Source organism: Chionomys nivalis, chromosome 5, assembly GCF_950005125.1.
Source record: "Chionomys nivalis chromosome 5, mChiNiv1.1, whole genome shotgun sequence".
Lineage (NCBI taxonomy): Eukaryota > Metazoa > Chordata > Mammalia > Rodentia > Cricetidae > Chionomys > Chionomys nivalis.
Window position 1 is genome coordinate 55,558,850 of NC_080090.1, and position 27,913 is coordinate 55,586,762.

General features: G+C 44.2%; 1 protein-coding gene across 2 annotated transcripts in view; it reads right to left on the bottom strand.

Annotated features, from left to right (window-relative positions):
• Adcy10 (adenylate cyclase 10) overlaps positions 1 to 27,913 on the bottom strand; it is a 72,081-nt gene that overhangs the window by 29,701 nt on the left and 14,467 nt on the right. For both annotated transcript variants that reach the window (XM_057770105.1, XM_057770106.1), the window contains exons 8-18: positions 26,944 to 27,135; positions 25,640 to 25,758; positions 25,189 to 25,265; positions 22,906 to 23,095; positions 19,955 to 20,010; positions 13,488 to 13,644; positions 11,247 to 11,439; positions 7,936 to 8,022; positions 6,361 to 6,635; positions 2,396 to 2,532; positions 856 to 981 (exon numbers count right to left, since the gene is read on the bottom strand). In XM_057770105.1, the coding sequence (XP_057626088.1) occupies positions 856 to 981; positions 2,396 to 2,532; positions 6,361 to 6,635; positions 7,936 to 8,022; positions 11,247 to 11,439; positions 13,488 to 13,644; positions 19,955 to 20,010; positions 22,906 to 23,095; positions 25,189 to 25,265; positions 25,640 to 25,758; positions 26,944 to 27,135 (1,609 nt within the window). The remainder of the gene's footprint in view (positions 1 to 855; positions 982 to 2,395; positions 2,533 to 6,360; positions 6,636 to 7,935; positions 8,023 to 11,246; positions 11,440 to 13,487; positions 13,645 to 19,954; positions 20,011 to 22,905; positions 23,096 to 25,188; positions 25,266 to 25,639; positions 25,759 to 26,943; positions 27,136 to 27,913) is intronic.

Genomic DNA, 27,913 nt, shown 5'->3' on the forward strand with positions numbered 1-27,913 from the left:
GCTGATATTAAAGGTGTACACCACTATTCCCAGTCATCTAATTTTGTGAGATGAGATTTATGGTATTATAATGAGAATGGCTCCCAAACGCTCACGTGTTAGCTTTCTATTGGTGGAACTGTTTGGGAAGGATTAGCAGGTGTGACCTTGTTGGAGGAGGTGTGTCACTGGGAGTTGGCTTTGAGGTTTCAAAAGCCCACACCATTCCCAGATAGCTCTCTCTATCTCCCACTGACGGATAAAGATGTAAGCTCTCAGCTACTGCTCCAGCACCATGTCTGCCTGCCGCCATGTTCCCCACTGTGTGATGGTCATGGGCTCTAACCCACTACAGATATGAGCCCAGGTTTAAATGTTTTCTTTAATGAATTGCCTTGGCCCTGGTGTTTTGTCATGGCAATAGAAAAGTAACAGGTCTTTTTTTTTTTTTCATGGAGCCTGATACTCACCAATTCTACTAATCTGGTAGACCCTAAGTCTCAGTGAGTCTCCTATCTTTACCCCCTCAGTGCTGGTGCTAAAACCATGTGCCACCATGCCTGGTGAGTTCTAGGGATTGAACTCAGGTCTTTCCTCTAGCCTGGCACAACAAATGCCTTACCACCTCCCCAGCTCTTCATATTTCACTTTTGTGCATTTGAATAAGCATTTGTTCAGTCAAGAATATGTACCAAGAGAAGGAGTCTCCTAACTAGAGGGAGAAAAACCATATCCACTGTATAGCCTGCCTACCACCTGGGCAATGCAAAAACAAGTACTCAAAGAGCTTGGTTATCACCTTTCTTTAGATATCCATCCTAGATGAGGCAAAAGTAAAACCTACTGGAAAAGGAATGCAAGTTCAATTTCCTTTACCTTTCAGTGATGCTGGAGGGGACAAGTTCTTTAGCCTGACACCACTTGCAAGGTAACAGACTTCCTTACGTCCCTCAGATACCAAAGTATAAAAATGTGTGTCTTCTGTTGGCCTAACAGAATTCTCTATGGGGAGACAAGAGGGCAGGAAAGTTAAGAATCATTTTCCTGTCTTCAAAAAGTCCGATTTCCCTGAAAACTTGGAGAAGAAACTCAGGTGAGAAAAGCTGAATAGACGTCGTGGTTCACCAAATGTTCCAGAACATCTCATTTTAAATAAAACTGATATATGAGAATCTAAATTAACTCAAATTATTTTATGTTTCTTTCCCACCCTCCAAAACAAGAATTGGTACTATTTGTGTCTCCATAATACTTTTAGCTTTACAAAAATGGGGTTCCCGCAGGGCGGTGGTGGCGCATGCCTTTAATCCCAGCAGTTGGGAGGCAGAGGCAGGCGAATCTCTGTGAGTTTGAGGCCAGCCTGGTCTACAAGAGCTAGTTCCAGGACAGGAACCAAAAAACTACGGAGAAACCTGTCTCGAAAAAAAAAAAGTGGGGTTCCCAACAACCTACACTCCATCCTATCACACATAATAATATAGAGCTCTGTGCTCATTTGTATGCCCACTGGCCTTATAAGGGGACATGGCTATAACCAGGGGGAGATTTAAAATGGTGAGGGTTCCGAATAAACATGCCTACTACGTTGGTCTACCCAAACATGCTCCAAAATGTTTACTGCTCAAGTTATGCCTACAACACTTAATGGGTGAGGCACAAATGCACTGGTAAGTAAAGCCAAGTTCCTCATCTCCTGGAGAGGTAAGTCATGAGCCCAAAGGCTGCCAGGCAGAAAGCAGCCCACCAGTGAGCACGAGCAGTACTAGACAGTTCACAGCAATATAGTTATTAAAGACTTTCAGTGTAATATAATCTGTGAGGGTGATCAGCATGAGTAATGCATGCTTCCAGGCCTCTTGGTGCATAAAACTATGGTGACAGATATCCAAGTAATTAACCAAAACACCAGGAAGAGTGAGCAAGAGCTAATAAGCAAAGAGTAACATGTTGGGATAAAGTCAAATGAAGGGTTCAAAAAGACCCTGATGGGGCCCTTACATTTCCCCATGTTCTTTCCTGTCTATCAGAGGTGTATATTTTTGTTTTTGTTTTTTTAAGTCCCTTTTTTTTTTTTTTTTTTTTTTTGGAGTGGGGGACAGGATCTCAAGACAGGGGTTCTCGGTGTAACCACTCTGGCTGTCCTGGACCTCACTCTGTAGATCAGGCTGGCCTTGGACTCAGAGATCCAACTGCCTCTGCCTCCCAAGTGCTTGCACTATTCCTGCCTGGCTGAGGTGTGCGCATCCTTTAGCCCAGCCCTGGAAGTCTAGGTTAGTTGGATTTCCTTAGTCTTAGGATCTCAGATCTAGTGCTTTCTTACTCTCCAGAAGCCCTCTTCCATGAACTAGCCTCAATGCTTGCCACCTTGCTCTGCAAAAAGACCTAGTGACAGAGTAGTCCTGAGAAAGCCACTTACTGAACAGGTTGTTCCAGGTCACGTTTGTCTCTTCCTCAGACTCTGCTTGTTGGAAAAGGAGAACTCTGTGGTGGTCGAGGTTCTTCAGCAATTCTTCACAGTAAAGTGGGATCCCACAGCTCCCCTCCACCAGGTACCTGTAGGGAGAACAAGGCGGAAGACTCATGGAAAGAAACAGCTGTTGGTCTAGAATGCGCTCTTGTCACCCCCATGTCCTTCAACTCGTTTTCAAGTCTGGGGATTGATTTTTCTTCTTTTTACTTTCTGTGCTAGGCCCTGTGAGTGCGAGGCATGCACTCTGCCGCTGAGCTACATTCTCTTTCGTATCACAGTTTAAGTTATGTGACAAATGAGTGTTTCCCAAACTGAGCCAGCATAATACAACACATCCTCTGGCTTGCTTCTCTTCCTCATGCTGTAGGTAATAATTTTGATTCGCTTTGGTTAATTCTGTCAACATTTCTTTAAAAGATACAAACAGGTCCTAGCAACATGGCTCAGTGGTTAACGACACTTGCTGCACAGGCCTGAGAACCTGAGTTTAATCCCCAGAACCCGTGTAGGAGGAGCCAACTCTCCAGGGTTGTCCTCTTGTCAACACACACAGAATAATAACAGACTTGATATGTGTGTTGTGTAAACAGGAGCCTGCTAACTCTGTGTCATGGGAGAGAGAGGGGCTAATGGGATCCCACCTTTCCCTGAGGTTTTACATGTTGTTAACGGGGGAGGGAGAGACATTTCCTTCACATAGCCACTGGGGAAGTGCCCATTCTCCTGTCAACAGCCCCTCCCCCATGCAGCCTTAATGAGTCTTACAGACATATACACACATACAAGCCAGGAACGTGGAAAGGAGGTTATCTGGTGAAGAGAAAACCGAACAATAGGAGTAAGAGTTGGACCAGAGACATTAACAAGGTTGGTGTGAACTTAATGTACATAATATACATGTATGAACATGTCATAATGGCCGGGCGGTGGTGGCGCGCACCTTTAATCCCAGCACTTGGGAGGCAGGTGGATCTTTGTGAGTTTGAGGACAGCCTGGTCTACAGAGCAAGTGCCAGGACAGGCTCCAAAGCTTCCCAGAGAAAGCTTGTTTTGAAAAACAAAAACAAACAAACAAAACCAAAACAAACCAAAAAAGAAAAAAGTCATAATAAAACTCATGTGTAATTAATAGATGCTAATAAAACATACACACGTAGATTCCACCACACACACCTCTGATGTGCCTCTTTTTAAAATAATATTTTCAGTTTTGCATGTGTGGGTGTTTTTTTTTTATTTTATTTTTATTTTTTTATTTTTTTTGGTTTTTCGAGACAGGGTTTCTCTGTAGCTTTGGTGCCTGTCCTGGAACTAGCTCTTGTAGACCAGGCTGGCCTCCAACTCCCAGAGATCCGCCTGCCTCTGCCTCCCGAGTGCTGGGATTAAAGGCGTGCGCCACCACCGCCCGGCTCGTGTGGGTGTTTTGACTGCATGTCTGTCACTGCACCACACGCATGCCTGATGCTCTCAGTGGCAATTGGATCCCCTGGAACTGGAGGTATAAACGGTTGTGAGTTCAGCAGATGGAAGCTAGGAATCAAACCCTGTACTCTGGAAGAGCAGCTAACACTCCTAACTGGTGAGCTATCTCTCAAGCTCCTGTCTTACATTTTTGTTAGGTAAAAGACACCATGCATACTAGGTTATACCTCAGTTTTTCCAGTCCACAGTGAGTCCGAGTCAACACTCTGTGTCAGCAGGAGTTTCTTATTCCCCTGAGTTACCCCCCGCCATCTACTGAAGGATTCACCTACTTTACTGAACTTAACCACCAAGGGATGAATATGTGAGTTGCTCCTAGTGTTTCACTAATATAAGTTAAGGCCTCAAGGAAAACTTTGTCTGTACATCATTTAAAATTTTTTGTCAGACATCTGAGATAGATCCCTAGAACATTTAGTATTGGTAGATCAAATGATGTTTGGCTGGGGACTTAGATCAGTAGCAGAAGTGCTTGCCTTGTATGAGTGAGAGAGAGAGAGAGAGAGAGAGAGAGAGAGAGAGAGAGAGAGAGAGAGAGAGAGAGAGAATGATTGTATACGCTTGTAATCCTAGAGAGAAAGAACACATACACTTGTAATTCCAGCACTTGGGAGGATACAGAAGGTGGATACCAATTTCAAAGTCAGGCTAGACTACATAATACGACCTTGTCTCAAAAAAAAAATTCCTTAAATAGGACCAAAGAGATAACTCAGCAGATAGGAATCATGCTGCATGAGGACCTGAGTTCATATTCCCAAACCCATGTAAAGAGCTTGGACTGGTCAGGTCACACATGCAGACAGGAGAATTGGCATTAGCTTTTAGCCTAGCTCTAGGTTCTGTGGGAGACCTTGTTAGGTGGAGAATAACAGAACAGGCTACCTGACATTCTCCTCTGCCCTACACACACTCATGGATGTATGTACCTGCATATACATGTGCATATTCATTCACACATACATAAATATACCCCTACCCACACATGTATACATGTACACGCACAGCAAAAAAGACAAAAACAAACACCAAAGGTAGAAATAATATTTATAGTTACATACACATACATCTACCATACATATATGAGAATCACAAGCACCCTGCATGCGTATATGTGAAATACATCGCTTGAGTTGTACTAAGTGAGCCCTTGTCCCATGCATCTTTCTTCCTTAAGTAGGGTAACCTAAATAGAAAGACCTAGTGTTAAGTGTCTGTAATCTCATTATTTTGGAAGCCAAGACAGGAGATTTCTATGAGGTTAGGGCACAGTGAACATCAGCCCAGCCAGGACTGCATTGCAAGATTATATTTCAAACAAATTGAAACAAAATGAAATGAAAACCAAAACAGTGGAACAGAATGATAAAAACCAGCTAAAGAGCCATGGTCTAGTTGTTAAGGGGGCTGCTGTCAAGATCCCAGTGGAAGAATCACTGACAGTCTCAGAACACTCATAAGAATGTGTTTTCAGCCCCTGCCTCAGACTAAGAACCCCACCAGCAGCCCCTCTCTCTCTCGCCAGCCACATAAGACCTTGCTGAGCTGCAGGTGTGGTTTGTACGACTTCTCTTTCTTGTCAACTCCCAAACACGTATAACTCTTGGTCACTGCTCATCAAAGAAGGCTGACCCACACCTAGCATGATGAAAGAGAAGCAGATCAACTAAGCAATGCTTGAGGAGGTGTGACAGGGTCCCATATCAGGGAGGCGATCAACACGTCCGCAGCCCAACCCAGGGAGAGGAGATGGCTCTTTTGGTAAAGTGCTTGCTGCATAAGCCTGAGGATCTGAGTTTAGATCCCCAACACGCATGTAAAAGCAGGGTGTTGTTGTGTGCTGTGGAATAATCATCTCATACACTGTAAAGCTCAAATTGGTTTAGTAAAATGCTGAAGTATAGGCAGGGCAGCCAAACTAAGGATGATGGAAAGGATAAGGGAGGAGTCAAGGGGAAACATGAGATGAACATGCCATGCTAATAAAGGTACTGTCAGAGCATAAAGAAGAAATATGGGTTAACTTAAAATGTAAGAGTTAGCTAGTAATAAGCCAGAGCTATTGACCAAGCATTTACAATTAATTATAAGCTTCTGTGTTGGTTATTTGGTACTGGCAGCTGGAATCGGGACAGAAACATCTGATTGCAGTTGTGTGCATCTGTAATTCCAGCTCTGGAGTGCCAGAGACAAGAGACTCATTGGACAAACGAACTGAACCAATGAACTGAGAGTTTGATGAGAGATCATGGCTCAAAAATCAGATGAAGAACAATTAAGGAGGATACCTAGCATTAACCTCTGGCCTCCACATGTATCCACATGAACATATTTATAACATACACCACAGCCTGAGGGATCTGAGAAAGTTCAGATTTGGGGGATCAGTGCCGGGGGGCAAGAGCTCAGGATAGGAGGAGGTTACTTACGAGTCCAGCTCTCTGGGGATACTGCTTACACTAAGGTCAATGCAGACCTTATCACGGATTTCCTGAGGCTGCATGGCACCAAGAATGATATAAGTGGTGTTCCGGTTCTTCATTATAGCATTGGCAGCCGCACAGGGAATTTCAGGGAAGGGAGACAGGCCCATCACAATGAAGATGGGCATGGACTGGATGAGCTTTTCTATGAAGGCCCAGGAGGTTCCGTCCACAAACTGGGCCTCATCAATGATGAAAACAATCCTTTCTTCTCTCACTGTCTGGAAAAGGGAGAGAAACAGGGACATGCTTGCAGACTCTGGGATCTTGTGCACAGGTGGGGAAAGTGTAGTCATTGAGTTTTATGGTTTACACTTTGTAGATCAGGCTGGCCTCCAAATTACAGAGATAGATATCTCTCAACCGTGTCTTCAGTCAGGAATAAAAGTGTGTGCCACCACGACCAGCTAGTAGTGGCTTTATAGAGAGAAAGCAAGGAAAGGAGGGATGGAAGAAAGAAAGGTAGGAAGGAAACAGAAAGCACTAAAGTCAGTGTGACTCACACCTGTGATCCCCATACTTGGGAGGGAGACAGGAGGATCAGGAGTTCAAGGCTACCCTTCATATCATGAGCTCAGAGTCAGCCTGAGCTAAGAGACCTTTTTCAAAACAAACAAAACCCTACAGCATAACTCAGTGGTAAAGTGTGTTTTTAGTATGTCCTGGGTTGAATTCTTGTAAAAGAAAAAAGGAAAAAAGATCATGTAAAATTATAGGATAATTAGGGTTATGGGAATATCTGCAAACTCAAAGGAAAAAAAAACAAAACAGAAAACAATGCTCATTACATAAAAATAATGACCATGTCAGCTAAAAGTCATTTTAATCTACTGATAAATGATCCTGGGATTATGATTTTTTTCTGTATCATATGCATAAGCACCATGAGCTAGGTAGTGTGTACATAGTCCTGATGGAGACAGATCTGCTCCTGACACCGCTGGTGGCTTGTGTATTTTGGTTTAAACTCTGATATAGGTTACACTTTAAATAGATTGTGTATCCTTTTTCCTGTACAGGTTACTACTAAACTTAATTATTCGTCCACTCATTAAACATTTAGTGTATATCTATTAGGGTTGTGCACAGCTCCAGCAGATGCTGGAGACATGCAATAGACCATGAATGCATGGTATCCCGTCTCAGCCTCTCAAGTCCTAGAATCATGAGTGTGCCACTGTGCTCGTGTGTGTATGTGTGTGTGTGTATACACATGAGCGCAGGTGTCCACACAGGCCTGAAAGAGTTGCCACTCTTTCTTGTGGAGTTGGAGTTGATGTGGGTGCTGGGAACTGAACTCGGGTCCTCCTAAGTACTGAGTCATCTCTCCAGCTCCTCTATAGCTGAATTCTGAACAGACTCAGCTCAGGTTTGGAAGGACGGGGAGAAGGAAGCGCTGGAGGATATGGCTGTCACATGCTTCCAGTGTTCTTTGCCAGCAGAGTCCAAGTCCCTTGAGGCAGCTTTGTGACCATTTGTCTAGTTTCCTCCCCCAGTGGCGGGACCCACAGGTGCTCTTACTTGCTCCAAGATCTTCATAAACAGCGCTTCCAGTTGCTTTTGCTTTCTTATTGTGCTCATCCTGGACATCTCCCGGGAAACAGGGAACTGTGCAGAGAGCAGAGTGTGAGCAGAAGGAAACAGCGACGTGAGCGACGAGCCACATTGTCTCCGAGCAAATCACAGCAACCGTTCTGAAGTTTTGGATGCTCAAATGCTACTCCCCCCAGTGCCCTCCCTGGCTTGAATCCTCTGTGCCGCTGAATAGAATAGCTTCAGGACAGAAAAGGGCACACGCTATCTTCACGTTTGATGCCACTTTTGACAACAGGGCGATTTTGATCCCTAAGTCAAACAGGATAGGACAGTACGGTTATGACATACAATTCAGTAAGTGACTGTTTGGGTTTTCCTGGGCATGGCATTTTTAGATACCTCCATTGTCTTCCAAGAACATGGTACCAGGGGTGTGGATGTGGCTCAGTGGCAAAACGAATGCTTAGCAGTGTGAGCCCCTAAGTCCACCCTTAACTCCTATAACTAAATAAATAAATGTAACTTTTTGTTTGTTTTCTGAAACAAGTTTTCTCTATATAACAGTCCTGGCTGTTCTGGAATTTGCTCTGTAGACCAGGCTGGCCTAGAACTCACAGGGATCCGCCTGCCCCTGCCTCCTGAGTGCTGGGATTAAAGGTGTGTGCCACCACTGACCACCAATAAATGTAAATTTAATGTGTGTTGTTTCATGTGAGTTAATTATCTAAACTTCAAAACCCTTGTACTAAGTGTTTATGTGTTATAGGGAATTGCATTATCATCTTGGTTTACCTGAATGTCTTTAGGACTTGAAATAAATCTTGACTGAGTGATCAAAAAAGATTATTTTATGTGTGTGAGTGTTTTGCTTGCATGTATGCATATGTGCCATGTGCATGCGTGCTGCCCACAGAGGTCAGAAGAAAGTATTAAGTCTCCTGAAACGGGAGCTACAAATGGTTGTGAGACACCATGTGGATGCTGGGGACTGAACCCAGGTCTCCTGCAAAACAATAAATGGTCTTAATGGAGTCATTTCTCTAGCCCCTCGACTATAGGTTTTAAATATTTGTTTTTATTTATTTTTATTTTATTTATTTTTTATTTTTGTTTTTCAAGACAGGGTTTTTCTGTAGCTTTGGAGCCTGTCCTGGAACTAGCTCTTGTAGACCGGGCTGGCCTCGAACTCACAGAGATCTGCCTGCCTCTGCCTCCTGAGTGCTGGGATTAAAGGTGTGTGCTACCACCCGGCAAAGATTTATTTTTAACTATGTGTGAGACTGTGCACATGGGTGCAAATATCTACAGAGCCCAGAAGAGGACATTAGATCCCCAGAGCTGGAATCATAGGTGCTGGTTGGTTGGTTGTCAGCTGCCTAATGTGGATGCTGTTCAGGTCCTTTGCATCAACACTACACGCTTTAAACAGATGAGCAGTCTCTCTAGCCCCAGATGACTAAGTTGTTTTTATTTTTTTGGGAGGGGGTTTCGAGACAGGGTTTCCCTGTAGCTTTGGTGCCTGTCCTGGAACTAGCTCTTGTAGACCGGGCTGGCCTCGAACTCCCAGAGATCAGCCTGCCTCTGCCTCCTGAGTGCTGGGATTAAAAGTGTGTGCTACCACCCGGCAAAGATTTATTTTTAACTATGTGTGAGACTGTGCACATGGGTGCAAATATCTACAGAGCCCAGAAGAGGGCATTAGATCCCCAGAGCTGGAATCATAGGTGCTGGTTGGTTGGTTGTCAGCTGCCTAATGTGGATGCTGTTCAGGTCCTTTGCATCAACACTACACGCTTTAAACAGATGAGCAGTCTCTCTAGCCCCAGATGACTAAGTTGTTTTTATTTTTTTGGGAGGGGGTTTCGAGACAGGGTTTCCCTGTAGCTTTGGTGCCTGTCCTGGAACTAGCTCTTGTAGACCGGGCTGGCCTCGAACTCCCAGAGATCAGCCTGCCTCTGCCTCTCGAGTGCTGGGATTAAAGGCGTGCGCCACCACTGCCCCGGCTTAAGTTGTTTTTAAAAAATGAATATAAATGCAGTTCAAGGAGAATGGAGAGACATTAACACTTGGATACTGCAGGAAGACTAGGAAAGAATAAGAAAGGTGTGCTGGCTAGTTTTATGTCAACTTGACCCCATCTAGAGTCATCTGAAAGAAGGGACCTCAATTGAGAAAATGTCTCTTGTAAGATCAGCCTGCAGTCAAGCCTGTAGGGCATTTTCTTAATCAGTGATCAATAAGAGAGGAGCATGCCTGAGTCAGTGGTCCTGGGTTCTCTAAGTGCTCTGGAAGAATCGGCGGCACTCTAGGATAAATTTTAGCCTTGCAATTGCAGAGGAGTCAGCCTCTAGCAAACTGACTCCAACAGCTTAGCCAAGGGCTCCTTTATTGTTAGACAATTTACATCTTTTAGCAAGTCAGTTTCTACATACCAAAACCTGTTATCTGAAGCTCCCAAAGAGACAAATGCCAAAGCAATTCCTAGTCACAGGACATCTCAGTTTGCTGAATCCTCCTTTCACCAAATGTTGCATAGGCTTTGGAAACTTTAGGGAATTCCCAGATAAATTTTACATACTTCAAACAAAAGGTACAGGACACAAGAGGTAGCCATCACAAAAGGCAGATCAAAGCCAGGTGCTAACACTCCATCAAACCAGCTGCAGAACTCAGAGTGAACTCTTTCCAAGTTCAAGAAAGCAGGCTGATGGGTGTGGTGGTGCACGCCTTTAATCCCAGCACCTGGGAGGCAGAGGTAGGCAGATCTTTAAATTTGAGGCCAGCCTGGTCTACAAAACAAGTTTCACAGAGAAACCCTGCCTTGCCGGGCAGTGGTGGCATATACCTTTAATCCCAGCACTTGGGAGGCAGAGGCCAGCGGAACCCAGTGAGTTTGAGGCTAGCCTGGTCTACAAAGTGAATTCCAGGATGGCCAGAACTGTTACACAGAGAAACCCTGTCTCAAAAAACCAACAAAAGCAGACAGCAAGCCATGGGGAATGGGGAGCAAGCCAGCAATAATACCAGCACCCGCCATGGCCTCTGCATCAGCTCCTGTTCTTTGAGTTCCTGTGTTGACTTCCTTTGATGATGGGCTATGATCTGGAAGTGTAAGCCAAATGAACCCTGTCTTCCCCACGTTGGTTTTGGTCATGGTATTCCATCACAGCAATATTAATCTGACTAAAACAAAGGCTAAAGGCACATGAAGTCATATAGCATCAGACAGGAGCTGCCGTGCTTGGCCCATAGCTAATTTTTTTTTTTTTTGCAGGAATCTAATGCAAGCTAGTTACCTGAACATGGAAGATGTCATTAAGAAGACAGTGGAATTTATCATCCAACAGCATCTTGACTTTGTTTTGCAGATTGGTCTGTCGTTCTTTGTAATGTTTACAAGTATCTAGACCTAGTACATTAGCCATGAGTATCTGGATGGTATAAAAATTTTGATGGAAGCTGATCCTAGTCAGTGCAATAGCAATAGCCCTGTTCATAAGACAATCGAGAATCAGGAGAACATTTTAAATACAGTCCCTGGAGAGAACAAAGGCTGGAGGGAAGTTTGATTTCTCATGCTTAGCTGCAAAGACGGAGATTTATTGAGCTACCTGGAAGCTGTTTTTATTCCTGCTTCAGGTATCCCAACCTCCTCCATCGTTCCACGATGTTAACCTTGGTATCTCTTCTAGTCCTGCCATCACTGCCCTGCACCCAGGTCCCTTAGACTTGTGCCTATCCTGCTAAAACAGCATGTCACTTCCCGTGCCTGCTGTCAGCGACCCTCTGAAGACAACCCCTTCTAGAAACTTGAATAATATAGAGAACATTTGCCTGGCGTGTGTGAAACCTGCAGTTTGCACCCGAGTATACCAACCCAAAGCAACCCAAAACCTGAACAAAACAAAATGAGGTGAATCTTGCCTTTTTCTATTTAATGCTTTTCAGGGTTCCCATGGCCTATTTTGTGTGATATACAGAGTGGCCAAAGCCTCATTTTGTCTGCCTCACTCCTTTCTGCCTGGCTATCTACCATCACCAAGTGGATAGGAGTTTCCTATACAGCCAGGGCTGTGACTCCTCTCTAGGACTTTACTTTCTGCCTGTCTAGAGATAGCGATTATTGGTCACAGCCCCACTTCTGCAATGGCCTCTTGGAAGACTTCCTGGTGCCCTGAATTTAGGCTACCCAACTGTCTTTGCGTTCCTGCAATATTCTGCTGCCTGCCTCTGCCAGCACCCTCACCACATTCCTTGCCATCTTCTAAGCTCCTTGAGAGGAGGGACCATATAGCACTCATCCTCAGGGCACTGAAACACTCAGGATTGACTTGTATTCCCCAAAATCATCCAACTACTGCAGAATGCGACCTTGTGTGGTAACAGTATGGTTGCAGAGAATCAACTAAGATGAGGCTGTAACTTGAGCTGGTGTGGTGGTGTGTGCCTGGAATCTCAGCATTCAGGAGGTGGAACTGAGAGGATCCAGATTTCAAGGCTAGCCTGGGCTACATGAACCCCTGTCTGTAACTAATACATAAGTAAACATGTGTACATAGAAAACACACACAGGGAGATGCTGTGTGAAGGCAGAGATTTAGATAATGTGTCTCTCCAAGCCAAGGAGCACCAAACATTGGCACTAAAGCACCAGAAGCTAGGAAAGAAGAACAGGACAGAGTTTTCTTAGTCCTTAGGATTCCAACTCCACTGACACCTGGGCTGAACTCTTAGCCTTTCTGGTTTTATGGTACTTTGTTGCAGTCCCCTGGTGACTAATAGGGCATTTAGCAGTTCTTGGAACATAGTAAGTATATAATGTAGTAAGTAATGCAGTGACTCAGTGTTTCTTGCTGTAATCATCTCCTTTTGAAACTGACTTTTCTTAGGCCTGACATTAAAGATGGATAGAAGTTGGATAAAAAATAAGATTAAACAAGCACTTCCACCTTATATATCCCTGCAGTTAGGAGGGGAAGACACGAGACACTCTTGTCATGATCTTGGTCATCGTTACTATACAATCCAGTCCCTCAGAGTGGAAGAGTGCTCATCCTGAAGAGGGTCCTTAGGGGGGTCCTTACATCCCTTCTTGGGTAAGGTATAGCATAAGTACGCAAGCTCTGCCCTTCAGATTGAAGGTCGAGTGGCCCAGCATTCTTTAGCCCTGTTCTCAAAACTAAAGGGCTTAAAGCAGCAGTTCCCTTTTGGGTTTCCCAGACAGATTCCAACTGCGGTGGCCACATCTCTGCTAGATGTTGTCACCTACCTAGACACTGAGGTTAAGCAGCAAGTTTTCAAGTCTCCAAGCATGCCCAAAAATTACATTGAAGTCTCCAGAATCAGCCCCTTTTCTCTTAGTTTGAAACACTTACCACTAATTACCTATTCAGCTACAAGGAAGGGTCAATAGCTCTAGTCCTCTAGTTTGCCTAAGGCAAGTTATAAGCAGGAGAAGACACCAAAATAAGGGAGATTCCTTTAAGGATACCAATATTTCCAAGGTCACAAGAAACGTGATTTCAAGACACACTAACCTGTGGTTTTCATGCCGGGAGGCCAGGTATTCGATCTCCATAAGCAAGTGGCTTTTGCCATATCCTGGAGATCCTTCATACATTAGAACTCGGCTGCAGTTCGTCATCAGAAAGTCTTTCATGGCAGACATGAAGTAGTCGATCTCCTTAACACGTCCTGTTGTTTGTTTGTAAAGAGCAAACCCATTGACAGAAAATAGTTTAGAAATAGTTTTGAAAAGGCACACAGTGATACCCTAAGAATGTCTTTGGAGTTCCATTGCTCACGGTACTTCTTTGCAGGTTTGGTTGAGGATGACCGGTGAAGTCCCACATCTCCTGCTTTCACCTCCCTGGAGCTGGGGTTAAGGCAGGTGCCTCTATACCTGACCTGAATTGTTCGTGGAATTTCTTAAGGCTCTATACGATCTTAAATTTTTTTAAAAAAATCTTTTCCTAAAGCTTTAGTTAGCAAGGTGATTTTGCAAGTTTATTTGGTTTCTACAAACTGTGAAGAAAAGTTCCTTTGTGGTTGCTCCCTCGCCCACACCAGGCCAGGAATGGAACCCAGAACCTCTGGAATGCTAGCCAAATGCTTTACCACTGTAATATCTCTATTACCAAGAGACAGTATTTGTAAGATCATTACAATTTCTCTTAATTGTGTTGTATAAAAATCGAGTTTTGAGCCGGGCGGTGGTGGCGCACGCCTTTAATCCCAGCACTTGGGAGGCAGAGGCAGGCGGATCTCTGTGAGTTCGAGACCAGCCTGGTCTACAAGAGCTAGTTCCAGGACAGGCTCCAAAACCACAGAGAAACCCTGTCTCGAAAAACCAAAAAAAAAAAAAAAAAAAAAAAAAATCGAGTTTTGAATAGGTTATACAACTAGGAATTGAACCAAGGCTCTTAACTTTAAATCTTATTTTTCTGTTTTCTTTAACGAACTGATTATATAACTAACACATGCTCACTGTAGAAAATATGGAAAATGAAGGAGGAAAAAGAACAATATAAAAATCATCCTGGGTGACAACCCTATCACTTTTTTTTCTGGCTGCCTTAAAATGTGTATAGTAGGCGGCAGCCCAGGCTGGAACCTGATAACTCAGCCCACGGTCTCCGAAACCTGGATGAATGTGAAGGAGATGGAAGAATTGGACTCTCATAGCAATGAGCAATTTCTGTGAGAAGAACTGCGGGTTCATATTGGGTCTTTTCTAGTTTCTTTGCTGGACAGATTACTAAGGAGGCACCATTTTGTTAGTAGTGGATAGAGCACCTGTATGTGTTATCTAATGTCTTTGCTAAAATAGAGTCATGAATTCATATAGAAGCAGTCCAGAAAAGGACGGTATATAAGTTGTCTGGCATTGTAAAGGTCTGAGTATTGTTTGATGGAAATTACTCTGCAAATTCTATCGCTTCTCTTGAGCGAAACATACCTTTTGCGGAAATGCGTCTGAACTTCAGTGATGTGAGCTGTCTTTTGAGACTTGAGGCTCATTTGGAAGACTGGAGTCAAAAAGCCATGTAGTAAAATCCTCCAGCTTTCTTGGTATTGGTTATATGGAACACTTACTTTCATTGTATTCTAAAATGACAGAGTTTTTGTGGGGGTGGGGGCAATGTTGTTTGGTTTTTTTTTTCTTTTTCTTTTTTGAGAGAGAATTTCTCTGTGTAACAGTCCTGGCCATCCTGGAACTCTCTCTGTAGACCAGGCTGGCCTTGAACTCAGAGATTTACCTGCCTCTTCCTCCCAAATGGTGGGATTAAAGACGCGTGCCACCACTGCCAGGCTTCTAAAATGAGTTTTAAGTTAACTTATCTTTAAATCTATGCATCCTATTTCTATGTAATCAAAGCCCTGGCTGGACTTGTTCATGCACACTTGTAATTCCAGCACTCAGGAGGGCGGCAGGAGAATTGGAAGCATAGGTCTAGCTACGTAGCAAGTTCAAGGCCAGCCTGGGCAGTGTGAAGTCCTATCTTGAAAAACAAAACAACAAAATAACTGATAAACAAAACCTACTACAGCAACTGTTACATACGTTTTTGACCCTAATATTTTTCCAGGTAATTTTGTTGCCCTCTGTCATAGTTTTTTTTTGGACAGGAATGCTTATCAAAGAAGAACATGCCGGGCGGTGGTGGCGCACGCCTTTAATCCCAGCACTTGGGAGGCAGAGGCAGGTCAATCTCTGTGAGTTCGAGACCAGCCTGGTCTACAAGAGCTAGTTCCAGGACAGGCTCCAAAGCCACAGAGAAACCCTGTCTCGAAAAACCAAAAAAAAAAGAACATTTCCCACACTGCTGACCTCCTGCAGTTTATCTTTGCATATAATAGCTTTGAGTGTGGGAACCTGATTTTTACCCAGGACTGTGGAATATGACCTAAAGAGGCTGGTTCATCATCTGGACGACATCCCATGGGCTCTAAGATCACTGCCAGTCCAGCAGAAGGGGATGAGGACCCCATCTTTCAGTCATCGCTACCTCTAGGGACGGAAAAGAAGGCCTTACAGGAGTTGGGAGTGGGAGTGCTCTCCTTCTCTAGCTCTGAGTGTGGGAGTCTGTGTTTACCAGGTGCAAGCCTGAGAGTCGGGGGTGGGGGGTTCTCTTGGCCCAAGTGCAGCTGTACAGCTCAGGAACTATCAATTTCCTGCAAAGACACTAAGATTCCAGCCTAAGCCAGGTGGTGGTGGTGCATGCTTTTAATCACAGCACTCGGGAGGCAGATGCAGGCAGATCTCCATGAGTTCGAGTCCAGCCTGGTTTACAACGTGAGTTCCAGGACAGCCTCCAAAGCTACAGTGAAACCCTGTCTCGGAAAAAAACAACAACAACAAACAAACAAACAAACAAACAAAAAACCCAACAACAACAACAAAAATACAAAAACACACACAAAAAGAAGATTCTGGTCTAACATTCCTCCAAAGGAAGGGATAGAGTCTCCTCTTAATGGCCCTGATACAGTGTGACTGATTTAACTTCAGATACATCTTTCAGGGATGTTAAATCTAACAGAAGGGATCAGCAAGGGCTCCTCCAAATAACTGTCCTCAGAATCTACATCCAGGCTACACTGAGTCTCTGCTCTTAGAAGATCTACTTCCCCCTCCAACTTGAATTAGGTCCCTGTCACCAAGAATCCCAACTACATCACTTCTACATAGACTGTAGACGAAAGCATATGTGTGGGTGGCAGGGGACTGAACTCTGTGCACCACCCTACACCCTTAAGTCCTTAAACACTTAAATATAAACATTAAAGCAGAATTTCTGGAAGAAAAGTAAGACATACTTTCAAAACATATGGGTGAGGAAAGATTTCTTAAATAGCACACAGAGAAACACAGCTGAAAACCAAACGATTGATAGACTGAATTACATTCCAGTTAAGAATTCTGCTCATGGGCTGGAGAGATGGCTCAGAGGTTAAGAGCATTGCCTGCTCTTCCAAAGGTCTTGAGTTCAATTCCCAGCAACCACATGGTGGCTCACAACCATCTGTAGAGGGGTCTGGTGCCCTCTTCTGGCCTGCAGGCATACACACAGACAGAATATTGTATACATAATAAATAAATAAATATTTAAAAAAAAGAATTCTGCTCATTAAATATCGGGAAAGTGTTTGCCTTGGCAAAGCACATGATTGAAAATAGAATGATTCAGAGATGTACAGATAACACAGAAATCTGGAAGGGTTCCATGTTTAAAGAGAAAGAGAACACTTAGTGTGGTGGTGGCACAGGCATGGAATACCATTATTCCAGAGCTGGAGACCAGAGGGTCAGAAGTTCAATGTTGTCCTCAGGTATATAGATAGTTTAAAGCCAACTTGGGTTATAAGGACCATCTCAACAATAGTCACCACAGCAAGAAAAATACAAACTAAACCATGTCTCAAAAAAAAAAAAAAAAACTAGCCCAAATGAAAAATAGAAGGGAGATTTGTATAATCATTTTACAAAAAGATAGATAAATAGACAAAAAGGAACTCACCATACCAGAGCAATAACAAGTGGAAACTACAATAAGGGACCATTCTCTACCCCACAGGGTTTCCAAGTCCTAAAGACTGACAGAAGTGGCTCTTGGCAAAGATGAAGGACAATGGTATCATCTACCAAAATTATACTCTTTGTACTGACAAAATCACTCGTATATATGCACATATGCACATGTATGCATACATTTACATAATACTAGATGAACATACATATTCGTGCTTATTTGTCTTGTTGTTTGGTTGTGCTGGTGCTTGTGATGATGTCTTGTCCTCTGGCAGTCTCCTGAGAGCTGAGGTTCCAGGGATTGCACCAGGCTATTCGTCTTCTATTAGAAAATGCTTATTACAAAGAATGCTCGTGGTAACACTGCCTGTAAGAACCTGGAAATGACCCAAATCTTATATACCAGGAAAAAAAATGAATGGTACATTTATAAAATGGCATGAAATATAGTAATAACTGGAAGTGACTCGTAGGAACAGCCAACAACATGGATACATGCCATAACACACTGCTGCGTAAAAGATTGTCAGAGCATAAGATACGTCTCAAACCACCACCACCACCATCAAACAAAATGAAAAATAAGCATGTATGTGCTTTCTGTCTAATATATGTAATATACATATGTGCATACATGTAGATATACGAGTGATAGTGTCAGAACAAAGAGCATGCGGGGGGGGGTCAAAGTAAAAGGTACACATAGGTGTTTTCATGTGCGCCCACTCTGCTTTTGTGCCCAAATGCCAGGCAAGAACTAGTTATAGAGATGTGGAATCCAGATTCTCACTGTTTCTCCCACTCCCCTTCTCTCCCTACCTGGACAGTGGCCGGGAGTGGCAGAAGACTCTGCCCTCGACCTTTGACCCAGGCTTTCTTCCCAGGGACTTGTGAACCTTTTCCCTGTTAGTCCCCTCTGCTCTTCTCCTTCACTTCCTTCCCTGCTGTCTGCAGGCCCTTCCTGGGGAGTTGGTGGTGGTGGTGGTGATGGTGTGTGTGTGTGTGTGTTTTGTTTGTATTTTCGAAGTGGGAGAAAGAAGAATCAAAGATTCTGTCCCAGTGGAAGGAGAGGTGCTGTCTGAGGCAGGAGAGAAGCAGGGAAGGCAGACAGGTATCCTCAGTAAGGTAGGTGGTTAGACCATAAGCATGCTGGGCAGGGGAGTCAAGGTGAGGGGGGAAAAATAAAAAAAGGAGGCAAAGGGGCCAGACGCAGACCCTTTGACCTTAGGAGGTCAAAGTAAAGGAGCAGAGCCAGGCACAGAGGTGTTCTCTGGGGTGGAGTGTGCAGACACAGTGCCTCCCGCTTCCCTCTTCTGCTCTCCCCCCCCCCCCCCCCCCCCCCCCCCGCTGCTCTGGTCTTTTCTGCATCCTCTTCCCACAGCAGCAGCCTTGGCCCTGTCATTGCATCCCTATCTCTTGCACGTTCAACCCTCTACTTCCTCCTTTTGCATGGGCACTATTACAATCACTATTTTAAAGCATGATTTCATGAGCATAAATTATGGATGTGCAAGAGACAAGGTCTTTATGTGTTGCCCACGGTGGCCCTAAACTCCTGGGCTCAAGAGATCCTCCTACCTCAGAGTTCTGAAGAGCAGGGGAGTCATCATGCTGGATTTAAGTTATTTGTTGGTTTTTTAAGACAAGGTCTCACTCTGTCAACCCTGCTGACCTGGAATTCCTATCTAAACCAGGCTCACCACAGACTCCCTTTGTCTCTGCCTCTTGAGTTCTGGCGTGAAAGTGGCAAACCACCCTGCCCAGCTTTATGTATGTTTTTAAATAAGCATAAATGACCTGGAATGCTAGAGCCTTGGGATTGGGAGAGGTGAGGGAGGAAACAGGAAGGCACATGAGAAGATTCCTAACACGTTGCCATTTTCCTTTGTTTTTTTGTATGAGTATATATGTGCACATGTGCACTGTATAGATGTACAGACATGGGGGCACATGTGCTCATGGACAGAGAAGCCAGAGGTTGACAGCAGGTATCTTTTAATATTATCACCTTCTAACTTATCTCCAAGCAGGATATCTCTTACTGAATCCAGGACTCACCCACTGGCTAGACTCTGCAGCCAGTGAGTGCCGGGATCCACCTGTTTAGGCTCCACTAGCTCTAGGGTTACAGAAATGTGCAACCACGCCCAACTTTGTATGTGGGTTCTGGGGATTTGAACTGGGGTCCTCATGTTTACATGGCAGATACTTTCAACACTGTGCCATTTCCCGGCTTTATTTTTGTATTTCTTGACCTAGGTTATGAGTATATTTTCATTTTGTCATAATTCATTAGGATGTGCTCTTCTCATTGGTATCCTTTTCCTATATGTCTTGTTAAGAGTTCAATAAAGAAGTTCAAAGAATCGAGAGCTTGTACAACATGCGTGAGACCCTGAATTAGTCTCTAGTTGCCTCCCATCCCCCCCCCCAAAGCACAAAGAAAGTTTCAAATCCGGGTTCACTACCTACCCATCAAAGGGTAACCCTCGTGTCTTCTGCAGATGAGATATGCCATACCAAACATGCTAAAGAAAAAAGAGAGAGAAAAGATGTTAGATTCAAAACAGAAACACTGAGAGCAAAAGTGGCTAGTCTTTAAACCTTTTTGTGGGTCTCTAACAAGTCTCCCTTTGGTTGCAAATACCAAAGGGAGAGAAGAGAAAGTCTACTTGTAACAGAGTCCAAACACTGTCTGTACCAGCCGTTACCAAAGTGCCTGGCTCGCTATCCAGCAAATGGTTCTTGCTCTTTCATTGGTAGACAGGAACCCTTCGGTGGTGGGTCATGGAGCCCAATAATCTTGGATGTGCTGCAGAATCTCACATCCTGGAGACATGTTATGAGCTGCTCAATAGTAGCTCGACTTTGCTGAGCACATACTGTGTGTCTAACATAGCTGTAAGTGCTTTCACACTTTGTCTTTTCTTTTACCAGTATCTTTAGTTCCGACAAAAAAAATTAATATGTATCATTAGTAAGTATATGAATCCTGTGTTGTGGCTGTAACCCAGTGGGAGAACATTCGCCCAGCACACATGACACCTCAGATTCAATTCCCAGTACTGCCAAAAATAATCCACAAAAAAACCAACCAACCAACCACACACACACACACACACACCCAGAGAGGGAAAGTACTACTCTAATATCCATTTTACAAATGAGTAAACTAAAGAGAGCTTAAGTTGCTCAGCATCCTGAAGCTCATGGTGACAGTGTCTAAACACAGGGCAGGGTGCATATGCATTTTCATGTGGTTTTTACTTTGAACCATCCCTTCTCTGTTCTGTCATGCTACTTTGTCTTATTCTCTGATGGTGCCATATTACTCTGTCATATGCACCTATCAAACTCTCCTGTGCAATATGCAGCTAACTTCATAAAGTAAAAATTTCAGGTCAGGAACCAAGCCCTATTGATAGCTGTATCTGTCTCCAGACTCTTTTTTCCTGGAGAGATGGTACAGAAAGATCATGGAGAGTGCAAGGATTTGGGGCTTGTGTGGAAGTTGTCTGTATGTAGTGGCCCTCTTCCCTACCCTCCCTGTACCTGCACCCTGTGTGGTCTAGCTTGGCACTGCCTTCCTGCTCTGGCTTTACTTTGGGAGTGCTCTGACCAATCAGATGTCAGCAAACGTGAGAGAAAGAGGCTTGTGCATGAGCCAGCTGCCTCTTGTTCTTCACACGTGACTGTGACAACCTGCCTGGTGGAGGACGAGACCCACAGAACCAAATTGCTCCAGTTCTGTAAGCCCAGCTGCCCAGTGGTCTCAGCGGATGTCGTTATTGGGTCATTCAAAACCCTGCTGAACCCGGGCACGGGATAAAGCAGCATGAGATCAGCCCAGTTGTGACAGTATCAATTGTGGTCCATAGTCCCCGGGGGAAAAACCAACCTGTTAATTGTGTTGGGGATATAACTCAGCCCTAGTGAGCAAAGCCAGTGACTAGAGCCCCTGTACTAAAAAAAAAAAAAAAAAAAAAAAAGTTTGCTGTTTTGTCCCACTGAGGTTTATGGCTGCCTGTGAATCTGGGTTCTTGTAGCACTTTGAATCTTGGCTCCCTGGCTTTAGAGAGAGATGACCATTGGTGAGTCATTTAATAGCATTTTAATTTATAAAATTGAGACACTGTTTCTACAGCACACGGTCAAACATACAAATAAACAGTATTTTTGAGGTAGAATGCATATTTAATAAGTGCTCACTAAAAGTTATCATTATCCATTTACACTTAGTCCAGCACCATCATGTGATGACCCATGTGTGCTAACGCAGAGGGCTGTGCCCCAGAAATACAAAGCCAATAGGAAGAACTTTCTGAAGGAACTGCAGCCTTGGTTGACCGATTCTTTAAGACTTAAATTCTAATTTGTTCCTGGAGCAACAGTTTCCATTCTCCATGTTGTTCGTTCATGCACCATTTATTCATCACTGTTTATGGCCTACTATGTGCCTAGCACAGGGGATAGAAGGGCGGACAAAAGATACTCAGAATCCAGCCTCGCTGGTGCCTAACACAGAGGATAGAAGGGCGGACGAAAGATACCCAGTATTGAACCTGGCTGGGCTCACAGTGCGGTGGGGAAAAAGTAAAGCATGTCAGTAGTTGTGATATAGGAACTGGGGGTGCGATTTAGAGGTAGAGCAAGTGCTTAGCCTATATGAGGCCCTGGGATCCATCTCTAGAACCAATAAATGAAGAGATGGTGAGGTAGTGTGAAGACAGTCTACTAGAGGCATGTACTGTTGACTTACACAGGGGTGACAAGGGCTCCTTTGTCTAGTAGGTGAGGGAGAACTCCAGAGCCACCCTCGCAGAGAAAAACATTCCTGAGCTATATTATAAAGGTGGATTGGGCAGAGTGGCAATGATAACCTGCCATTAGACATTCCCAGTGAGGGAGTGCAGGAAGGGATGAAGTTGAAAAAGTTCCCTTGTATGTTATTGCCAGGAAATTGACAGTTAACACGAAGTGCTTAGCAGCCATTGAACAATTTTACGTCCAAAGGGACATCTACACATCTAAGCTGGGCTTCAGGAAAGACCCATGAACAATATCTTAGCCTCTTTTATCCCTCTTGATGCTGGGCACACAGTTAACACATCAGTGGGTACTGAATGGTGACCAGGTCCATCTGGTATGTACCGAAATCAGAGGACTCTGTTCTGTTTGCACAGCTGCTGAAGACTCATCCTCAATCTCTCAGGCCCATGTGAAGATGGCCCTCTTCCATCTTGCTATATAGGGTGGAGAAAGATGAGGGTTGGCTAAAGACTGGACCCAGGTGGACCCAGGTCTGGGAAGGCAAAGATTTCAGCTTCATGAAATGGTCTTGAACCTCAAATGGGGGACTGATTTTTTGCTATCAAATCTCCCCTTTACTAGAAAATATAAAAACTGTCAGTGACCACACTCACACTTTCTCATTAAGGCCCAAACATTGATACACTGGTCCAGAGTCTGCAACACCTTTCATGACTTTCTTTGGAAGCTCTTTAAAAAAGTAGGCTGGTAGGTTGCTGCCATCATAAGTGACGGAGTCGCAGGTCACGATGCCTGGGTAATACATCATCATCCTGGCAGCAATATTGACCTTCTGACCAATGACTACAACAGGAAGGAGCAAGTTAAAGGGGAGAAAAAACAAAAGCTGGTAAAAGTCACATAACCTGAGGAAACTCCCCAAATGGCTTTTCCCCTTTGTTTCTTCTGTCTGTCATGAATGGCACATGAATTTAGCCTTCAGTTGGTGAGTGTTGATTTCAAACAATCTTCAACAGTTAACTCAGCCAGTAGCAAAGTTTCTGTCTCACCTGGGAGACCAAGAGATGGTCTGTTTAGGGACTGAGGGCCCTTAAATGTAGAGAAGTGTTTGTAAGGCAGACAGCCACAGGCCTGTTGAGTAAGATGTAGTTTATCTTCTATGATGAAGTAGACCAGCACTGTGTTGGTTAAGGCAGTGGTTCTCAACCTTCCTAATACTGTGACCCTTTAATACAGTTCTTCATGTTGTGGTGACCCCAATCATAAAATTATTTCATTGCTACTTAGCTGTAATTTTGCTACTGTTATGAATCATAATGTGAATATCTGATATGTGACTCTAGGGGTTGTAACCCACAGGTTGAGAACTACTAGTAAGGGTTCAAAATGTTGTATGTCTACTGAATGAAACATTGTTTGATAATTCAGTGTGTGTGTTGTTAGTTTGTTTGTTTTAAACAGAGTCTCTCTGTGTAATCTGGTTGGTCTGGAACTCATTATGTAGACTCACAGAGATCCGCCTGCCTCTGCCTTGGGGATTAAAGGAGTATGCCACCATATCCAGCCATGGTTTTGTTTTGAGACATGGTATCACTCTGTTGCTGGCCTTAAGCCCCCAGTGGTCCATTTCTGCTGGGTAGGTCATAATCCCAAAGGTCCCACAGCTTTCCAAAACAGTCTCACCAGCTAAAGACCAAGTATTCAAGCGCATGAGTCAAGGGGGCATTTTACATCCAAACCACAATGTCTCCCTCAAGCTGTTTTCCGGGGTATTTTGTAATGGGAACCAAAAATATCTTTCTGACACACTATTCCCTGATATGGCTTAACTTTCTCTTTGAGTGAGTTCTCCTCCTGAATTTATCTCAGTGTCAGGAATGCTGAGCCCTGCAGGCAATTGTCTTGGTATAGGGATCTAGTAGTAACCATTCCCTGAGAGACTAATGAATACACCACAGTTTGGCCAGTTCTGGCTTCATATACTTCTTGCCCCCTGTTCCTAGTACCCCTCCCCCCGTATATGCCTGGATCTATCATCAACACCTTGAGAAAAGGATAAGATACCAGCTCCCCTGTTCCTTCTGATGTGGCTACCAGGCATCCTGTCTTGCGTCATGACCCTTCACCTTGTTGATGATGAAATCATCGAGTAACCAGACCTGACTAATAGGACATCTGGAGCCAGGCCGCTGGAAATGGGGTTATAGATGGTTATGATCCACTATGTGGGTTCTGGGAGAAGAGCCCAGTTCCACTGAAAGAGCAACAAGTACTCATAGCTGCTGAGCCAATCCTCTAACCCTGACTGAAGTCATACTTTCTTTAAAAAAGGTTTATTTATTATGTATACAGTGTTCTACCTGTGTATATACTTACATGCCTGAAGAGGGCACCAAATGTCATTATAGATGGTTGTGAGTTACCATGTGGGTGCTGGGAATTGAACTCAAAACCTCTGGGAGAGCAGCCAGTGCTCTTAACCTCTGAGATATCTCTCCCTCCTGACTTTATACTTCTTCTTCTTCTTTTTTTTTAGATTTACTTACTTACTTATTTATTTATTTATTATATAGTGTTCTGCCTACATGATAGAAGAGGACACCAGATCTCATTACAGATGGGTGTGGGCTATCATGTGGTTGCTGGCAATTAAATTCAGGAGCTCTGGAAGAGCAGTTAGAGCTCTTAACCTCTGAGCCATCCATATCTACAGCCGACTTCATACTTTTTATGCTCACCCATGGCACCAGAAATACACACGCTACAGGCCTGGCATTGTCAGTGGGAAAAGCAACATGGCTTTGCTCCTCTTGGAAAGACTAAAACCTGAGGGCTGAGCTCATATCTCACCTCCCCCTGACTTTTTTCTTTTTTTAAAGTTCTCTCACCAAGCCTAATGGCATGTCACATGGTGAAAGTAGGTTGGGTCTTCATACCTGTGTACTCGTGTCTCACAGTGTGTCCAACGATCCCACAGAAGACGATCCCACTGGCGACGCCAATGGAGACAGTACTGATGCCGCAAGGAGAGTTGTTGGAGGGGGGGGAGAAAGAAAGAGAGAGAGAGAGAGAGAGAAAGAGAGAGAGAGAGAGAGAGAGAGAGAGAGAACAATAATGAACATTTACAAAAATGATGATGAGCATAGAAAATGTGGTACGGGTGGGAAAAGGCATTAGGAAGGGGATGGGAGGCAGTCTTGAACAAACAGCCTTTTTTTTTTTAACACTCCGTTTAGGACTGTTATACACAGCTGAGAAATGTGAAGGAGAGATTGTCTGAGGCGCTGACCAAGTTATTCACTCTTTCCCTTCTTTCTGGCTTCCTGTGCCCCACCCTCTCTGTTCCATTAAAACAGAATACCAGATGGGATTGGGGTCGGCACTCACCGGATCTTGTGGACTTGAGAACAGAAGTCAAATATATCCACGGCGCTTTCCAAGGCGTGAGTGATCTCGTCAGATGCCTTTTCCCCAGGGAAACCGAAGACGCAGAGGAAGGAGCACCCCTGTAGGGGAGAGTGGGCAACACGGCATCAGTGGGCCTAACCAGGAAGCGTCACAGCAATCTTCCCTTTCCGAATCAGGTTTCATCCCGGTTTCTGCCAAGTCTGTCCTATGCTTGGTAAAGTGGGGCACCAGCAGTGGTGTAGCTTCTGTCATTGATCCAGCGATCGATCGCTCCTGCTGAGCTATTGGTGGGCAGTCATGTCTGCTCTTCCCTGTGGAAAAGACCTTGGACTTTGGAATGGGACATGCAAGTCTAAGAGGCACAACAGAGTGGTGGTGGGAAAGGCACCAGCTTGGGGACAGAACCTGTCAGGATGGCTTGGGACATGCCCATCTTTAGTCCCAGTCCTAGGAGGCAGAGGCAGGGAGTTCTCTATGAGTTCAGAAAAGTCTGGCCTACATACCGAGGGCCTGAACAGCCTGGAATACAGTGAGGCTTTGTCTTTAAAAAAGCCCATAGAGGTGTGTGTGTGTGTGTGTGTGTGTGTGTTTGTTTGGGGCAATGACTCAGCCCTTGCAGAGGATCTGGGTTCAGTTCTTAGCACCCATATAGTAGCTCTTACTTACCTATGACTCCAGTTTCAAGGGCTGTGATACTCTCTCTTCTAACCTTTCTGGGCAACATGCATGCGTGAAAAATACCTATATACATAAAGTAAAAATTAACTTAAAAACGTTTTAAAAAGATGGCTCAGTGAGTCAGGCAGACCAACATGAAGAAGAGTAACCTGGAAATTGTTCTCTGACCGCCACATGCAGACCTTAGTTCACATATGTTCATGTATACATATGCCCATATAAAATGTGATTTGAAAATCTTGTAAAAAGAGTATCGAGGCATTGTGACACACACCTTTAGTCCCGGCACTCAGAAGACAGAGGCAGGCAGATGTCTGAGTTCAAGGCCAATCTGGTCTACCTAGTAAGTTCCAGAGCAGTCAGAGTTGCATGGTAAGACTCTATCTCAAAAATAATACAGAATAATCTCAAGGCTTAAATGAGCTAGTCTAGGTAAAATGTTGAGAAGAGCCCCTGGCATGTTGGCCATGTATTAGCTGTTATAAAGACTGGTATTCTAGGTTAAATGTCCAATCATCTGTGTGCTCTACCTGGCCAATGTCTGTGGCCTTAAGCACTTACCTCACACTTCTGGGTAGGTTTCCTACTTTGTAGTTCGTATTTACCTTGTCAAACATAAAGACCTTATTGATCTGGCCTCGGAAGACTTTCAGGACAGAAGTGATGTGCACACAGGCGGCTTGGATGGCTGAACCTATGACTTCCGCTTTGTCTTGCTCTTTAAACATCAGGTTCACAAACACTATCGTCACTGGGCGAAGCTCAGATAAATAGCCCCGAAGCTGCTTATCATCGATCTGCAAGGCAGAGGGCAGCTGTCTGCGGTGTGTATCCTGTTCAGCAACACTCCAGCCCACACCCCACGTCACCACTGGAAAGAAGGCCTTTTGAGACACTGAGGCAACCGAAGTTGTCACACTGTGAGGTATCCACACCAGCCCATGGGAACATGAGAAGATGACAGGACCCATTATCCAGATCTCTTCCACTGATTCCAGCAAACACACCACTCATCAGTGAAGATTTACACAGTTGCTAATTCGGTCAGCAACGGCTCCATTGCCTAACAACCAAGTCCCTCGGGCTAGAAAATGGCTTCACAGGAAGAACTATTGCCTTTTGATCACGGATTTTCCCTGTTAAGTTGAAGAATATTATTCTATGTCATTTAACCTTGTACTTGGATCTCCTGGTGCCTTCTGGAATATTTTAAGATTCCGTCCCACTATTTTCAGATAAAAATGCAAACCCTAGCAATAGTGCTTCTGTTTTCTAGACTCTAGGCAGAGGTACAGAGAAGTAACGCAGCTTCCCGGGGTTATGTTGATAGAAAGTAGCAAATTAAAACCCAACTTTGGATTCTAGCATTTCACGTAGCATGTGCTTCTCTGTGGTAGTATATTTTGTTTTGTTTTTTTTTTTTTTGGTTTTTCGAGACAGGGTTTCTCTGTGGTTATTGTTTTCCTTAGGCTTCCATTTCTCTACATTCCCACCCTGTGAGAGGCTACGGAGAAGAATTCCCAAATCATCCCTGCCAGTCATTCGCCTTGAATTTTGTTAAATTAAGTGCTTTGC